At 60.8% G+C, this 16,854-nt stretch overlaps 1 protein-coding gene across 1 annotated transcript; it reads left to right on the top strand.

Moving 5' to 3' along the window:
* Positions 1-321: 321 nt before the first annotated feature.
* On the top strand, positions 322-15,559 carry LOC139257422 (serine/threonine-protein kinase TAO2-like; the record flags this gene model as incomplete). The annotated part of the gene is made up of 3 exons (XM_070874469.1): positions 322-485; positions 8,462-8,668; positions 15,338-15,559. Coding segments are annotated over exons 1-3 (558 nt in total), but the record flags the coding sequence as incomplete, so codon positions are not given.
* Positions 15,560-16,854: the final 1,295 nt, after the last annotated feature.

Here is a 16,854-nt window from a genome sequence, read left to right as displayed (position 1 = left end):
AGGGAGGGCTGTGTGTGTGTGAGGGAGGGAGGGCTGTGTGTGAGGGAGGGAGGGAAGTGTGTGTGTGATGGAGGGAGGGCTGTGTGTGTGTGATGGAGGGAGGGCTGTGTGTGTGTGAGGGAGGGAGGGCTGTGTGTGAGGGAGGGAGGGAAGTGTGTGTGTGATGGAGGGAGGGCTGTGTGTGTGTGAGGGAGGGTGGGCTGTGTGTGTGTGTGTGAGGGAGGGAGGGCCGTGTGTGATGGAGGGAGGGCCGTGTGTGTGGGGGAGGGAGGGCCGTGTCCCGTTAACTGACCTGAGCTGTGTGTGTTCGCTCCCAGCACGTGTTTGTGAAGCGGGACCGGCCGCAGACCGTGATCATGGACCTGATCCAGCGGACCAAGGACGCAGTGCGTGAGCTGGACAACCTGCAGTATCGTAAGATGAAAAAGATCCTCTTCCAGGAAGCTCGCAACGGGCCCACCCCGGAAACACAAGAGGAGGAGGAGGTAATGGGCGTGGGCCTAGGGAGCGCGGTGTATGTGTGTCTGATCCCCAGACCCAGAGTGATCGCTCCCCGAGACCCAGAGTGACCGCTCCCCCAGACCCAGAGTGACCGCTCCCCCAGACCCAGAGTGACCGCTCCCCAAGACCCAGAGTGACCGCTCCCCGAGACCAGAGTGACCGCTCCCCGAGACCCAGAGTGACCGCTCCCCGAGACCCAGAGTGACCGCTCCCCCAGACGCAGAGTGACCGCTCCCCGAGACCCAGAGTGACCAATGCCCCAGACCCAGAGTGACCAATGCCCCAGACCCAGAGTGACCGCTCCCCGAGACCCAGAGTGAACGCTCCCCGAGACCAGAGTGACCGCTCCCCGAGACCCAGAGTGACCGCTCCCCGAGACCCAGAGTGACCGATGCCCCAGACCCAGAGTGACCGCTCCCCCAGACTGCCCCAGACCCAGAGTGACCGCTCCCCGAGGCCCAGAGTGACCGCTCCCCACAGACCCAGAGTGACCGCTCCCCAAGACCCAGAGTGACCGCTCCCCCTAGACCCAGAGTGACCGCTCCCCCTAGACCCAGAGAGACCGATGCCCCAGACCCAGAGTGACCGATGCCCCAGACCCAGAGTGACCGCTTCCCCCAGACCCAGAGTGACCGCTCCCCCCAGACCCAGTGTGTCCGCTCCGAGACCCAGAGTGACCGCTCCCCGAGACCCAGAGTGACCGCTTCGACCAGACCCAGAGTGACCGCTCCCCCCAGACCCAGAGTGACCGCTCCCCGTCACCCAGAGTGACCGCTCCCCGAGACCCATAGTATGACCGCTCCCCTCAGACCCAGAGTGACCGCTCCCCGAGACCCAGAGTGACCGCTCCCCCAGACCCAGAGTGTCCGCTCCCCCCAGACCCAGAGTGTCCGCTCCCCGAGACCCAGAGTGACCGCTCCCCGAGACCCAGAGTGACCGCTCCCCGAGACCCAGAGTGACCGCTCCCCGAGACCCAGAGTGACCGATCCCCCAGTCACAGAGTGACCGATCCCCCAAACCGACTGAGTGACCGATGCCCTCAGACCCAGAGTGACCGATGCCCCAGTTCCAGAGTGAGCGATGCCCCACTCCCAGAGTGACCCATTCCCCAAACACCCCCGACGCAGAGTGACCGAAGCACCCGACCCGGAGTGACCGAAGCACCCGACCCCGAGTGACCGATGCCCCCGACCCAGAGTGACCGAAGCCCCCGACCCAGAGTGACCACTCCCCCAGACCCAGTGACCGATCCCCCAGACCCAGTGACCGATCCCCCAGATCCAGAGTGACCGATCCCCAAGACCCAGAGTGACCAATTCCCCAGACCCAGAGTGACTGCTCCCCCAGATTCCCCGAGACCCAGAGTGACCGCTCCCCGAGACCCAGAGTGACCGCTCCCCCCAGACCCAGAGTGACCGCTCCCCGAGACCCAGAGTGACCGCTCCCCCCAGACCCAGAGTGACCGCTCCCCGAGACCCAGAGTGACCGCTACCCCCAGACCCAGAGTGACCGCTCCCCCAGACCCAGAGTGACCGCTCCCCCAGACCCAGAGTGACCGCTCCCCCAGACCCAGAGTGACCACTCCACCAGACCCAGTGACCGCTCCCCCAGATCCAGAGTGACCGATCCCCAAGACCCAGAGTGACCAATTCCCCAGACCCAGAGTGACCACTCCCCGAGACCCAGAGTGACCGCTCCCCCAGACCCAGAGTGACCGCTCCCCAAGATCCAGAGTGACCAATCCCCACAGACCCAGAGTGACCGATCCCCCCCCGGACCCAGAGTGACCGATCCCCCAGTCCCAGAGTGACCGATCACCCAGTCCCAGAGTGACCGATCCCCCAAACCAACCCAGAGTGACCGATCCCCCAAACCAACCCAGAGTGACCAATGCCCTCAGACCCAGAGTGACCGATGCCCCAGTCCCAGAGTGAGCGATGCTCCACTCCCAGAGTGACCCATTCCCCAAACACCCCCGACCCGGAGTGACCGAATCCCCTGACCCGGAGTGACCGAAGCCCCCGACCCGGAGTGACCGAAGCCCCCGACCCGGAGTGACCGAAGCCCCCGACCCGGAGTGACCGAAGCCCCCGACCCGGAGTGACCGATCCCCCCGGACCCAGAGTGACCGATCCCCCCCGGACCCAGAGTGACCGATCCCCCCCCGGACCCAGAGTGACCGATCCCCCCCGGACCCAGAGTGACCGATCCCCCCCGGACCCAGAGTGACCGATCCCCCCCGGACCCAGAGTGACCGATCACCCAGTCTCAGAGTGACCGATCCCCCAAACCGACCCAGAGTGACCGATGCCCTCAGACCCAGAGTGACCGATGCCCCAGTCCCAGAGTGACCCATTCCCCAAACACCCCCGACCCAGAGTGACCGAATCCCCTGACCCGGAGTGACCGAATCCCCTGACCCGGAGTGACCGAATCCCCTGACCCGGAGTGACCGAAGCACCCGACCCGGAGTGACCGATGCCCCCGACCCAGAGTGACCGATGCCCCCGACCCAGAGTGACCGATCCCCCCCGGACCCAGAGTGACCGATCCCCCAGTCCCAGAGTGACCGATGCCCCCCGAACCCAGAGTGACCGATCCCCCCCGGACCCAGAGTGACCGATCCCCCCCGGACCCAGAGTGACCGATCCCCCCCGGACCCAGAGTGACCGATCCCCCCCGGACCCAGAGTGACCGATTCCCCCCCGGACCCAGAGTGACCGATCACCCAGTCTCAGAGTGACCGATCCCCCAAACCAACCCAGAGTGACCGATGCCCCCAGTCCCAGAGTGACCGATGCCCCAGTCCCAGAGTGACCGATGCCCCAGTCCCAGAGTGACCGATGCCCTCAGACCCAGAGTGACCGATGCCCCAGTCCCAGAGTGACCGATGCCCTCAGTCCCAGAGTGACCCATTCCCCAAACACCCCCGACCCAGAGTGACCGAAGCCCCCGACCCGGAGTGACCGAAGCCCCCGACCCGGAGTGACCGAAGCCCCCGACCCAGAGTGACCGATGCCCCCGTCCCAGAGTGACCGATGCCCCCGACCCAGAGTGACCGATGCACCCGACCCAGAGTGACCGAAGCCCCCGACCCAGAGTGACCGAAGCCCCCGACCCAGAGTGACCACTCCCCCAGACCCAGTGACCGATCCCCCAGACCCAGTGACCGATCCCCAAGACCCAGAGTGACCAATTCCCCAGACCCAGAGTGACCGCTCCCCCAGATTCCCCCAGACCCAGAGTGACCGCTCCCCCCAGACCCAGAGTGACCGCTCCCCACAGACCCAGAGTGACCGCTCCCCGAGACCCAGAGTGACCGCTCCCCCCAGACCCAGTGACCGATCCCCCAGATCCAGAGTGACCGATCCCCAAGACCCAGTGACCAATTCCCAAGACCCAGAGTGACCGCTCCCCCAATTCCCCCAGACCCAGAGTGACCGCTCCCCGAGACCCAGAATGACCACTCCCCGCAGACCCAGAGTGACCGCTCCCACCAGACCCAGAGTGACCGATGCCCCAGACCCAGAGTGACCGCTCCCCCAGACCCAGTGTGACCGCTCCCCCAGACCCAGTGTGACCGCTCCCCAAGACCCAGTGTGACCGCTCCGCGAGACCCAGAGTGACCGCTCCCCCCAGACCCAGAGTGACCGCTCCCCCAGACCCAGAGTGACCAATTCCCCAGACCCAGAGTGACCGCTCCCCCCAGACCCAGAGTGACCGCTCCCCGAGATCCAGAGTGACCACTCCCCACAGACCTAGAGTGACCAATCCCCACAGACACAGAGTGACCGATCCCCCCCGGACCCAGAGTGATCGATCCCCCAGTCCCAGAGTGACCGATCCCCCAGTCCCAGAGTGACCGATCCCCCAGTCCCAGAGTGACCGATCCCCCAAACCAACCCAGAGTGACCGATCCCCCAAACCAACCCAGAGTGACCAATGCCCTCAGACCCAGAGTGACCAATGCCCCCAGTCCCAGAGTGAGCGATGCTCCACTCCCAGAGTGACCCATTCCCCAAACACCCCCGACCCGGAGTGACCGAAGCCCCCGACCCGGAGTGACCGAAGCCCCCGACCCGGAGTGACCGAAGCCCCCGACCCGGAGTGACCGAAGCCCCCGACCCGGAGTGACCGATGCCCCCGACCCGGAGTGACCGATGCCCCCGACCCAGTGACCGAAGCCCCCGACCCAGAGGGACCGATCCCCAAGACCCAGTGACCGATCCCCCAGATCCAGAGTGACCGATCCCCAAGACCCAGAGTGACCGATGCCCCCGACCCAGAGTGACCACTCCCCGCAGACCCAGTGACCGATCCCCCAGATCCAGAGTGACCGATCCCCAAGACCCAGAGTGACCAATTCCCCAGACCCAGAGTGACCGCTCCCCCCAGACCCAGAGTGACCGCTCCCCCCAGACCCAGAGTGACCGCTCCCCCCAGACCCAGAGTGACCGCTCCCCCCAGACCCAGAGTGACCGCTCCCCGAGACCGAGTGACCACTCCCCACAGACCCCGAGTGACCGCTCCCACCAGACCCAGAGTGACCGATGCCCCAGACCCAGAGTGACCGCTCCCCCAGACCCAGAGTGACCGCTCCCCCCAGACCCAGAGTGACCGCTCCCCGAGACCGAGTGACCACTCCCCACAGACCCAGAGTGACCGCTCCCACCAGACCCAGAGTGACCGATGCCCCAGACCCAGTGTGACCGCTCCCCCAGACCCAGAGTGACCGCTCCCCCCAGACCCAGTGTGACCGATGCCCCAGACCCAGAGTGACCGCTCCCCCCAGACCCAGAGTGACCGATGCCCCAGACCCCCCAGACCCAGAGTGACTGATCCCCCCAGACCCAGAGTGACCGCTCCCCCAGACCCAGAGTGGCCGCTGCCCCCAGACCCAGAGTGACCGCTTCCCCAAGACCCAGAGTGACCGCTTCCCTAAGACCGAGTGACCGATGCCCCAGACCCAGAGTGACCGCTCCCCCCAGACCCAGAGTGACCGCTCCCCCCAGACCCAGAGTGACCGCTCCCCCCAGACCCAGAGTGACCGCTCCCCCCAGACCCAGTGTGACCGATGCCCCAGACCCAGAGTGACCGCTCCCCCCAGACCCAGTGTGACCGATGCCCCAGACCCAGTGTGACCGCTCCCCCCAGACCCAGTGTGACCGCTCCCCCAGACCCAGAGTGACCGATTCCCTCAGTCCCAGATTGACCGATTCCCTCAGTCCCAGATTGACCGATGCCCCAGACCCAGTGTGACCGATCCCCCTGGACCCGGAGTGATTGATCCCCCCAGTCCCAGAGTGACCGCTCCCCCAGTCCCAGAGTGACCACTCCCCCCAGACCCAGAGTGACCGATCCCCCCGGACCCAGAGTGACCGATCCCCCTGGACCCGGAGTGATTGATCCCCACAGTCCCAGAGTGACCGCTCCCCCAGTCCCAGAGTGAACACTCCCCCCAGACCCAGAGTGACCGATCCCCCCGGACCCAGAGTGACCGATCCCCCCGGACCCAGAGTGACCGATCCCCCCGGACCCAGAGTGACCGATCCCCCCGGACCCAGAGTGACCGATCCCCCCGGACCCAGAGTGACCGATCCCCCCGGACCCAGAGTGACCGATCCCCCCGGACCCAGAGTGACCGATCCCCCCGGACCCAGAGTGACCGATCCCCCCGGACCCAGAGTGACCGATCCCCCGGACCCAGAGTGACCGATCCCCCCGGACCCAGAGTGACCGATCCCCCCGGACCCAGAGTGACCGATCCCCCGGACCCAGAGTGACCGATCCCCCCGGACCCAGAGTGACCGATCCCCCCGGACCCAGAGTGACCGATCCCCCCGGACCCAGAGTGACCGATCCCCCCGGACCCAGAGTGACCGATCCCCCCGGACCCAGAGTGACCGATCCCCCCGGACCCAGAGTGACCGATCCCCCCGGACCCAGAGTGACCGATCCCCCCGGACCCAGAGTGACCGATCCCCCCGGACCCAGAGTGACCGATCCCCCCGGACCCAGAGTGACCGATCCCCCCGGACCCAGAGTGACCGATCCCCCCGGACCCAGAGTGACCGATCCCCCCGGACCCAGAGTGACCGATCCCCCGGACCCAGAGTGACCGATCCCCCCGGACCCAGAGTGACCGATCCCCCCGGACCCAGAGTGACCGATCCCCCCGGACCCAGAGTGACCGATCCCCCCGGACCCAGAGTGACCGATCCCCCCGGACCCAGAGTGACCGATCCCCCCGGACCCAGAGTGACCGATCCCCCCGGACCCAGAGTGACCGATCCCCCCGGACCCAGAGTGACCGATCCCCCCGGACCCAGAGTGACCGATCCCCCCGGACCCAGAGTGACCGATCCCCCCGGACCCAGAGTGACCGATCCCCCCGGACCCAGAGTGACCGATCCCCCCGGACACAGAGTGACCGATCCCCCCGGACACAGAGTGACCGATCCCCCCGGACACAGAGTGACCGATCCCCCCGGACCCAGAGTGACCGATCCCCCGGACCCAGAGTGACCGATCCCCCCGGACCCAGAGTGACCGATTCCCCCCGGACCCAGAGTGACCGATCCCCCCGGACCCAGAGTGACCGATCCCCCCGGACCCAGAGTGACCGATCCCCCCGGACCCAGAGTGACCGATCCCCCGGACCCAGAGTGACCGATCCCCCCGGACCCAGAGTGACCGATCCCCCAGATCCAGAGTGACCACTCCCCCAGACCCAGTGACCGATCCCCCAGATCCAGAGTGACCGATCCCCCAGACCCAGAGTGACCGATCCCCAAGACCCAGAGTGACCGTTCCCCCAGACCCAGAGTGACCGTTCCCCCAGACCCAGAGTGACCGCTTCCCTGACCCAGAGTGACCGCTCCCCCAGACCACCCCCCAGACCCAGAGTGACCGCTCCCCCAGACCCAGAGTGACCGCTCCCCCGACCCAGAGTGACCGCTCCCCCGACCCAGAGTGACCGCTCCCCCAGACCCAGAGTGACCGCTCCCCCCGACCCAGAGTGACCGCTCCCCCGACCCAGAGTGACCGCTCCCCCGCCCCAGAGTGACCGCTCCCCCAGCCCCAGAGTGACCGCTCTCCTAGCCCCAGAGTGACCGCTCCCCCAGCCCCAGAGTGATCGCTCCCCCAGATTCCACAGACCCAGAATGACCGCTCCCCCAGACCCAGAGTGACCGATCCCCCAGACCCAGGGTGACCGATCCCCCCCTCCTCCACCACTGACACCCCTCCCTATCTCTGTAACCCTCCAGCCCCTACACCCCTCCCTATTTCTGTAACCTCCAGCCCCTACACACCTCCCTATCTCTGTAACCTCCTCCAGCCCCTACACCCCTCCCTATCTCTGTAACCTCCTCCAGCCCCTACACCCCTCCCTATCTCTGTAACCCCCTCCAGCCCCGACACCCCTCCCTATCTCTGTAACTCCCTCCAGCCCCTACACCCCTCCCTATCTCTGTAACCTCCTCCAGCCCCTACATCCCTCCCTATCTCTGTAACCTCCTCCAGCCCCTACACCCCTCCCTATCTCTGTAACCTCCAGCCCCTACATCCCTCCCTATCTCTGTAACCCCCTCCAGCCCCTACATCCCTCCCTATCTCTGTAACCTCCTCCAGCCCCTACACCCCTCCCTATCTCTGTAACCTCCAGCCCCTACATCCCTCCCTATCTCTGTAACCTCCTCCAGCCCCTACACCCCTCCCTATCACTGTAACCCCCTCCAGCCCTACACCCCTCCCTATCTCTGTAACCCCCTCCAGCCCCTAAACCCCTCCCTATCTCTGTAACCTCCTCCAGCCCCTACACCCCTCCCTATCTCTGTAACTCCCTCCAGCCCCTACATCCCTCCCTATCTCTGTAACCATTGGTGACCGTGACTTCAGCGCCCTGGGAGGCTTGATTGTGTTGAAGGCGCTGTATAAATGCAGACGGTTGATGTTGTAGGACGTGGACGGCTGCATTGGGCGGACGGGGACCATCAACAGTGTGGAGAGCAGCCACTCGGTGCCCAGCATGTCCATCAGTGCCAGCAGCCAGAGCAGCAGTGTCAACAGCCTGGCCGACGCTTCCGATGACAACAGCGAGATCGCCATGATGCAGGAGGGCGACCATACTGTGACATCCAACAGTTCGGTGATCCACCTGCGGCCGGTGAGTGCCCCGGGGGAGAGGAGAGAGAGATGTGGAGAGAAGGTGCGGGGAGAGGAGAGATGGGGCGGGGCGGGGCGGGGCGGGGAGAGGAGAGAGGAGAGAGGGAGCGGGGAGGGGAGAGGGGGGGCGGGGAGGGGAGGGGAGAGGGGGGGGGGGCGGGGAGAGAGGGGGCGGGCGGAGAGAGGAGAGGGGATGCTGGGAGGGGAGAGAGGGGGCGGGGTGGGGAGAGAGGGGGCGGGGAGAGTGGGTGCTGGGAGGGGAGAGAGAGGGGGCGGGGTGGGGAGAGAGGGGGCGGGGAGAGGGGGTGCTGGGAGGGGAGAGAGGGGCGGAGAGAGGGAGCGGGGAGAGGGGGTGCTGCGAAGTGAGTGAGGGGGCGGGGTGGGGAGAGAGGGGGCGGGGAGAGGGGGTGCTGGGAGGGGAGAGAGGGGGGCGGAGAGAGGGGGCGGGGAGAGGGGGTGCTGGGAGGGGAGTGAGGGGGCGGGGTGGAGAGAGAGGGGCGGGGGGGGGCGGGGAGAGGAGAGAGGGTGCTGGGAGAGGAGAGGGGGTGCTAGGAGGGGAGAGAGAGACGTGGAGAGAAGGGGCACGGAGGGGAGTGAGGGGGCGCGGTGGAGAGAGAGGGGCGGGTGGGTGCTGGGAGAGGAGAGGGGGTGCTGGGAGAGGAGAGAGGGGGCGCGGTGGAGAGAGAGGGGCGGGAGGGGGCGGGGAGAGGAGAGGGGGTGCTGGGAGGGGAGTGAGGGGGCGGGGTGGAGAGAGAGGGGCGGGGAGAGGAGAGAGGGGGCGGGGAGAGAGAGGAGAGGGGGTGCTGGGAGGGGTGTGAGGGGGCGGGGTGGAGAGAGAGGGGCGGGGAGAGGAGAGGGGGTGCTGGGAGGGGAGTGAGGGGGCGGGGTGGAGAGAGAGGGGCGGGGAGAGGAGAGAGGGGGCGGGGAGAGAGAGGAGAGGGGGTGCTGGGAGGGGTGTGAGGGGGCGGGGTGGAGAGAGAGGGGCGGGGGGGGGCGGGGAGAGAGAGGAGAGGGGGTGCTGGGAGGGGAGTGAGGGGGCGGGGTGGAGAGAGAGGGGCGGGGGGGGCGGGGAGAGGAGAGAGGGAGTGGGGAGAGGGGGTGCTGGGAGCGGAGTGAGGGGGCGGGGTGGAGAGAGAGGGGCGGGGGGGGGGCGGGGAGAGGAGAGGGGGTGCTAGGAGGTGAGAGAGAGATGTGGAGAGAAGGGGCACGGAGGGGAGTGAGGGGGCGCGGTGGAGAGAGAGGGGTGGGGGGGGCGGGGAGAGGAGAGGGGGTGCTAGGAGGGGAGAGAGAGATGTGGAGAGAAGGGGCACGGAGGGGAGTGAGGGGGCGCGGTGGAGAGAGAGGGGCGGGGGGGTGCTGGGAGAGGAGAGAGGGTGCGCGGTGGAGAGAGAGGGGCGGGGGGGTGCTGGGAGAGGAGTGAGGGGGCGCGGTGGAGAGAGAGGGGCGGGGGGGGGTGCTGGGAGAGGAGAGAGGGGGCGCGGTGGGCACACTGCGACGTCCAACAGTTCAGTGATTGACCTCCGGCCGCTGAGTGCCCGGGGCGGGTGGGGGGGGGGCGGAGGGGAATGTCAGTACCCAGGGGGGAGGGTCAGTACCCAGGGGGTAGGGGGCAGGGTCAGTACCCGGGGAAGGTACGGGCATGGACAGTTAGTACCGGTGGCAGGGGGGCGGCTCTTGGTCAGTTGAGGGAGGCGAGGGGCACAGTGACCACCCGGTCAGTACTTCGCTTTATTTAAGTTTACGACTCTCATTTCGAACAAGGAATTTTACTCCAAGACTTGCTGTGAAATTCTATCGTATTATGATCACTCTGCACCAGACGATCCTTCACTGTGAGATTGCTAATTAACTCCGTCTCATCTCACAATACACGATTTAAAATAGCCGGTTCCCTGATTGGTTCCACAACATGTTGTTCTTGGAAACTGTCTCGAATTAATCCATAAGAACATCAGAAATAGGAGCAGGAGTGGGCCATTCGGCCCCTCGAGCCTGCTCCACCATTTAATACGACCATGGGCTGATCTGATCATGGACACAGCTCCACTTCCCCGCCCACTCCCCATAACCCTTCACTCCCTTATCGCCCAAAAATCTGTCTCTCTCCACCTTAAATATATTCAATGTCCCAGCCTCCACAGCTCTCTGGGGCAGAGAATTCCACAGATTTACAACCCTCTGAGAGAAGAAATTCCTCCTCATCTCAGTTTTAAATGGGCGGCCCCTTATTCTAAGACCATGCCCCCTAGTTCTAGTCTCCCCCATCAGTGGAAACATCCTCTCTGCATCTACCCTGTCGAGCCCCCTCATAATCTTATGTGTGTCGATAAGATCACCTCTCATTCTTCTAAACTCCAGTGAGTACAGGCCCATCCTGCTCAACCTTTCTTCATATGACAACCCCTTCATCTCAGGATTGAAAAATGATGGTCAGAGTCTCTGCAAATTGCTACCTGGGGGGAGGGGCACTCGCGGAGCTCGGACACTCTGACCCTCCCCTCCAGCTGATCAGCCCTGATGTTGAAGTTCAGGAGGAATATTGGACGGGATAAAGATAGCAAGAGAGGAAGTTTTAAGGGGTTTAGCATCCTTGCAAGTGGATAAATCTCCAGGCCTAGATGAAATGTATCCAAGGCTATATTAAAGGAAGCAAGGGAGGAAATAGCAGAGGCTCTTTGACTATCATTTTCCATTCCTCCCTGGCTACAGGAGTGGTGCCAGAGGATTGCAGAACTGCTAATGTGGTACGTTTGTTTAAAAAGGGAGAAAGGGATAAACTGAGCAATTACTGGTCAGTTTAACCTCAGTAGTGGGCAAATTACTGGAATCAATTCTGAGGGACAGGATAAACCGGCTTAATCAAGGACAATCAGCACGGATTTGTTAAGGGAAGGTCATGTCTGACTAACTTGATTGAGTTCTTTGAGGAGGTAACCAGGAGGGTCGATGAGGGCAGTGCGTATGATGTAGTGTATGTGGACTTTAGCAAGGCTTTTGATAAGGTCTCATATGGCAGACTGGTTACAAAAGTAAAAGCCCATGGGATCCAGGACAAAGTGGCAAGTTGGATCCAAAATTGGCTTAGAGGCAGGAAGCAAAGGGTAATGGTTGATGGATGTTTTTGTGACTGGAAGGATGTTTCCAGTGGGGTTCCACATTACAACATAATTCTAAAAGGACAAAGAGTGTTTAAAAAAAAACAAGCCTGAACCGAGTCTCAATGCGAGAAGCATTTGTAATAAGGTGGATGAATTGACTGCACAGATAACGGATATGATGTAATTGGGATTACGGAGTCATGGCTCCAAGGTAACCAAGGCTGGGAACTCAATATCCAGGGGTATTCAATATTCAGGAAGAACAGACAGGAAGGAAAAGGAGGTGGGGTAGCGTTACTGGTTAAAGAGGAGATTAACGCAATAGTAAGGAAGGACATTAGCGTGGATGATGTGGAATCTATATGGGTAGAGCTGCGGAACACTAAAGGGCAGAAAACATTATTGGGAGTTGTGTACAGACCACCAAATAGTAGTAGGGAGATTGTGGATGGCATCAAACAGGAAATTAGGGACGCGTGCAATAAATGCAGTTATCATGGGTGACTTTAATCTGCATATTGATTGGGCTAACCAAACTGGTAGCAATATTATGGAGGAGGATTTCCTGGAGTGTATCAGGGATGGTTTTCTCGACCAATATGTCGAGGAACCAACTAGAGAGCAGGCCATCCTAGACTGGGTCTTGTGTAACGAGAGAGGATTAATTAGCAATCTGGTCATGCGGGGCCCCTTGGGGAAGAGTGACCATAATATGGTAGAATTCTTCATTAAGATGGAGAGTGACACAGTTAATTCAGAGACTAGGGTCCTGAACCTAAAGAAAGGAAACTTTGACGGTATGAGACGTGAATTGGCTAGGATAGACTGGAGAATGATACTTAAAGGATTGACTGTGGCTAGGCAATGGCAGACATTTAAATATCACAGGGATGAACTACAACAATTGTACATCCCTGTCTGGCTTAAGAATAAAAAGGAGAAGGTGGCTCAACCGTGGCCAACAAGGGAAATTAGGGAAAGTGTTAAATCCAAGGAAGAGGCATATAAATTGGCCAGAAAAAGCAGCAAACCTGAGGACTGGGAGAAATTTAGAATTCAGCAGAGGAGGACAAAGGGTTTAATTAGGAGGGGAAAATGGAATAAGAGAGTAAGCTTGCAGGGAACATAAAAACTGACTGCAAAAGCTTCTATAGATATGTGAAGAGAAAAAGATTAGTGTAGGTCCCTTGCAGTGAGAATCAGGGCAATTCATAACGGGGAACAAGGAAATGGCAGACCAATTGAACAAATACTTTGGTTCTGTCTTCGCTAAGGAAGACACAAATAACTTCCCGAAAATACTAGGGGACCAAGGGCCTAGCGAGAAGGGGGAACTGAGGGAAATTCTTATTAGTCAGGAAATGGTATTAGGGAAATTGAAGGGACTGAAGGCCGATAAATCCCCAGGGCCTGATAGTCTGCATCCCAGAGTACTTAAGGAAGTGGTCCTAGAAATAGTGGATGCATTTTCCAACAGTCTATCGACTCTGGATCAGTTCCTATGGACTGGAGGGTAGCTAATGTAACACCACTTTTTAAAAAAGGAGGGAGAGAGAAAACGGGTAATTATAGACCGGTTAGCCTGACATCAGTAGTGGGGAAAATGTTGGAATCAATTATTAAAGATGAAATAGCAGCGCATTTGGAAAGCAGTGACAGGATCGGTCCAAGTCAGCATGGATTTATGAAAGGGAAATCATGCTTGACAAATCTTCTGGAATTTTTTGAGGATGTAACTAGTAGAGTAGACAAGGGAGAACCAGTGAATGTGGTGTATTTGGACATTCAAAATGCCTTTGACAAAGTCCCACACAAGAGATTGGTGTGCAAAATTAAAGCACATGGTATTGGGGGTAATGTACTGACGTAGATAGAGAACTGGTTGGCAGACAGGAAGCAAAGAGTGGGAATGGCAGGCAGTAACTGGTAGTGACTAGTGGGGTTCCGCAGGGTTCAGTGCTGGGACCCCAGCTCTTTACAATATACATTAATGATTTAGATGTAGGAATTGAGTGTAATATCTTCAAGTTTGCAGATGACACTAAGCTGGGTGGCGGTGTGAGCTGTGAGGAGGATGCTAAGAGGCTGCAGGGTGACTTGGACAGGTTAGGTGAGTGGGCAAATGCATGGCAGATGCTGTATAATGTGGATAAATGTGAGGTTATCCACTTTGGTTGCAAAACCAGGAAGGCAAAATATTACCTGAATGGCGGCAGATTAGGAAAAGGGGAACTCGCTGGTGTGTCAGCAAGGTTTGGATTCCGAAGTTGCTCCTGTTATTCACATCCTACTGAATCGTGTTCATTCTGTTAGTTGGCATTTGTTTCTGCTGATGTTAATAAACCTTCAACTAGGCTGGAATTTAATATTTTGATATTTCAAATAACAGTGTTGATATTTGATGTCTCCAAGATAAGAGGAGACTAATTGATGTCCTGTTTCTGACTGCTCCATTTTTGATCGGGGCGGAGGAGCAGTGAGAGATCGGGGCCCAGGAGTGTCGTGATTGGGGCCCAGGAGAGGCGAGGGCCCAGGGACAGCACGGGCCAGCCCACACAGCGATCTGTGGACACACACAAGGTCCATGCAGCAGAGCTTGGTCTCCAGTCGTCTTGGTTAACCCTTGCCACTGGATCAAGACCTAGCTCTGTCAAGCCCGTGTGGTGGCTGGTGTGCAACGGTCACCCCACGTTAAACAATCCACGCACAGGCATCTTCCACCCTTCAGCATGTAGGTCCCTCATTGAAAAACTGTGAACTCATCCCTTTTTGATGTGGAAGCAAGTCATCCTCAATACGAGGGACTGGCTAATACTACTATACTAGAAAAAGGGGAGGTGCAACGAGACCGAGACATAACCCTAACCCTAATCCCAGTCTTCCTTACAGCATGGAGCGACAAGAATCTCCGCCCCCCCCCCCCCCGGGAATATATCGCCTCCCCCCTCGGGAAATATACCCTCCTCCCCTCGGGAAATATACCCTCCTCCCCTTGGGGAATATACCCCAGCCTTGGAACAGAGGAGGCTGAGGGGAGACCTGATTGAGGTGTATAAAATGATGAGGGGCCTGGATAGAGTGGATAGGACGGACCTGTTTCCCTGGGCAGAGGGGTCAACAACCAGGGGGCGTGGATTGTAAGTAATTGGGGGGAGGTTTCGAGGGGATTTGAGGGGAAATGTCTTCACCCAGAGGGTGGTGGGGGTCTGGGGCAGGGTCTGGAACTCACGGCCTGAAAGGGGGGTAGAGGCAGAAACCCTCAGCACAGTAGGCAGTGCACCTTGAAGTGCCGTATGCTACAGGGCGAGGGAGCGAGAGCGGGAAAGTGGGATTAGGCCGGGAGAGGTCTTGGTCGGCCGGAGCGGACACGATGGGACGGAATGGCCCCTTTCTGTACCGTGAATGTCTACGATATCGGCGGGGGGGGTGGGGGGGGGGGGAAGCACGTGGGGGCCTCGGGTCAGCTGGGACCCTCCCCTCTGGACAGTCCGTACCTGGGGATGGCGCGGTGGGAGGAAGATCACGCGGTCAGCCCTGTGTTTAATAGAATCTTTCGCCCTCTTGTTTCCCAGGGTAACGACGATCTCTACGACGACCCATATTCGGGGGAGATGGAGACCCCTCCCCCGCCACCTCCCGCCTCCTCCTCCTCCTCCTCGTCGGCATCAGCTCGGCGCCGGGCCCATTACCGCAACCGTGAACATTTCGCCACCATCCGCACCGCCTCCCTGGTGAGTTCCTCAGTCCCGGCGGGCTATCCCACCTCAGCGCGTGTCCCGGTATCCACTGTCGCAGTATCCCCGTGTCCCGGTATTCACTGTCGCTGTGTCCCCGGTATCCCCGTGTCCCGGTATTCACTGTCGCAGTATCCCCGTGTCCCGGTATTCACTGTCGCTGTGTCCCCGGTATCCCCGTGTCCCGGTATTCACTGTCGCAGTATCCCCGTGTCCCGGTATTCACTGTCGCAGTATCCCCGTGTCCCGGTATTCACTGTCGCAGTATCCCCGTGTCCCGGTATTCACTGTCGCTGTGTCCCCCGTGTCCCGATATTCACTGTCGCTGTGTACCCGGTATCCCCGTGTCCCCGGTATCCCCGTGTCCCGGTATTCACTGTCGCAGTATCCCCGTGTCCCGGTATTCACTGTCGCTGTGTCCCCCGTGTCCCGATATTCACTGTCGCTGTGTCCCCGGTATCCCGGTATCCCCGTGTCCCGGTATCCGCTGTCGCAGTATCCCCGTGTCCCGATATTCACTGTCGCTGTGTCCCCGGTATCCCGGTATCCCCGTGTCCCGGTATCCGCTGTCGCAGTATCCCCGTGTCCCGGTATCCGCTGTCGCAGTATCCCCGTGTCCCGATATTCACTGTCGCTGTGTCCCCGGTATGCCGGTATCCCCGTGTCCCGGTATCCGCTGTCGCAGTATCCCCGTGTCCCGATATTCACTGTCGCTGTGTACCCGGTATCCCCGTGTCCCGATATTCACTGTCGCTGTGTCCCCGATATCCCGGTATCCCCGTGTCCCGGTATCCGCTGTCGCAGTATCCCCGTGTCCCGATATTCACTGTCGCTGTGTACCCGGTATCCCCGTGTCCCGGTATCCGCTGTCGCAGTATCCCCGTGTCCCGATATTCACTGTCGCTGTGTCCCCGGTATCCCCCGTGTCCCCAATATCCCCGTGTCCCGGTATTCACTGTCGCAGTATCCCCGTGTCCCGGTATTCACTGTCGCTGTGTCCCCGTGTCCCCGGTATCCCCGTGTCCCGGTATTCACTGTTGCTGTGTCCCCCGTGTCCCCGGTATCCCCGTGTCCCGGTATTCACTGTCGCTGTGTCCCCCGTGTCCCCGGTATCCCTGTGTCCCGGTATTCACTGTCGCTGTGTCCCCCGTGTCCCCAGTATCCCCGTGTCCCGGTATTCACTGTCGCTGTGTCCCCGGTATCCCCGTGTCCCCGGTATCCCCATGTCCCGGTATTTACTGTCGCTGTGTCCCCGATATCCCCGTGTCCCGGTATTCACTGTCGCAGTATCCCTGTGTCCCGGTATTCACTGTCGCTGTGTCCCCCGTGTCCCCAGTATCCCCGTGTCCCGGTAT

The sequence above is a fragment of the Pristiophorus japonicus genome, unplaced genomic scaffold (assembly GCF_044704955.1).
Source record: "Pristiophorus japonicus isolate sPriJap1 unplaced genomic scaffold, sPriJap1.hap1 HAP1_SCAFFOLD_838, whole genome shotgun sequence".
Taxonomy (NCBI): Eukaryota; Metazoa; Chordata; class Chondrichthyes; family Pristiophoridae; genus Pristiophorus; species Pristiophorus japonicus.
Note: the sequence above shows the minus strand (reverse complement) of the source record. Positions and strands in the feature narration are given on the sequence as shown.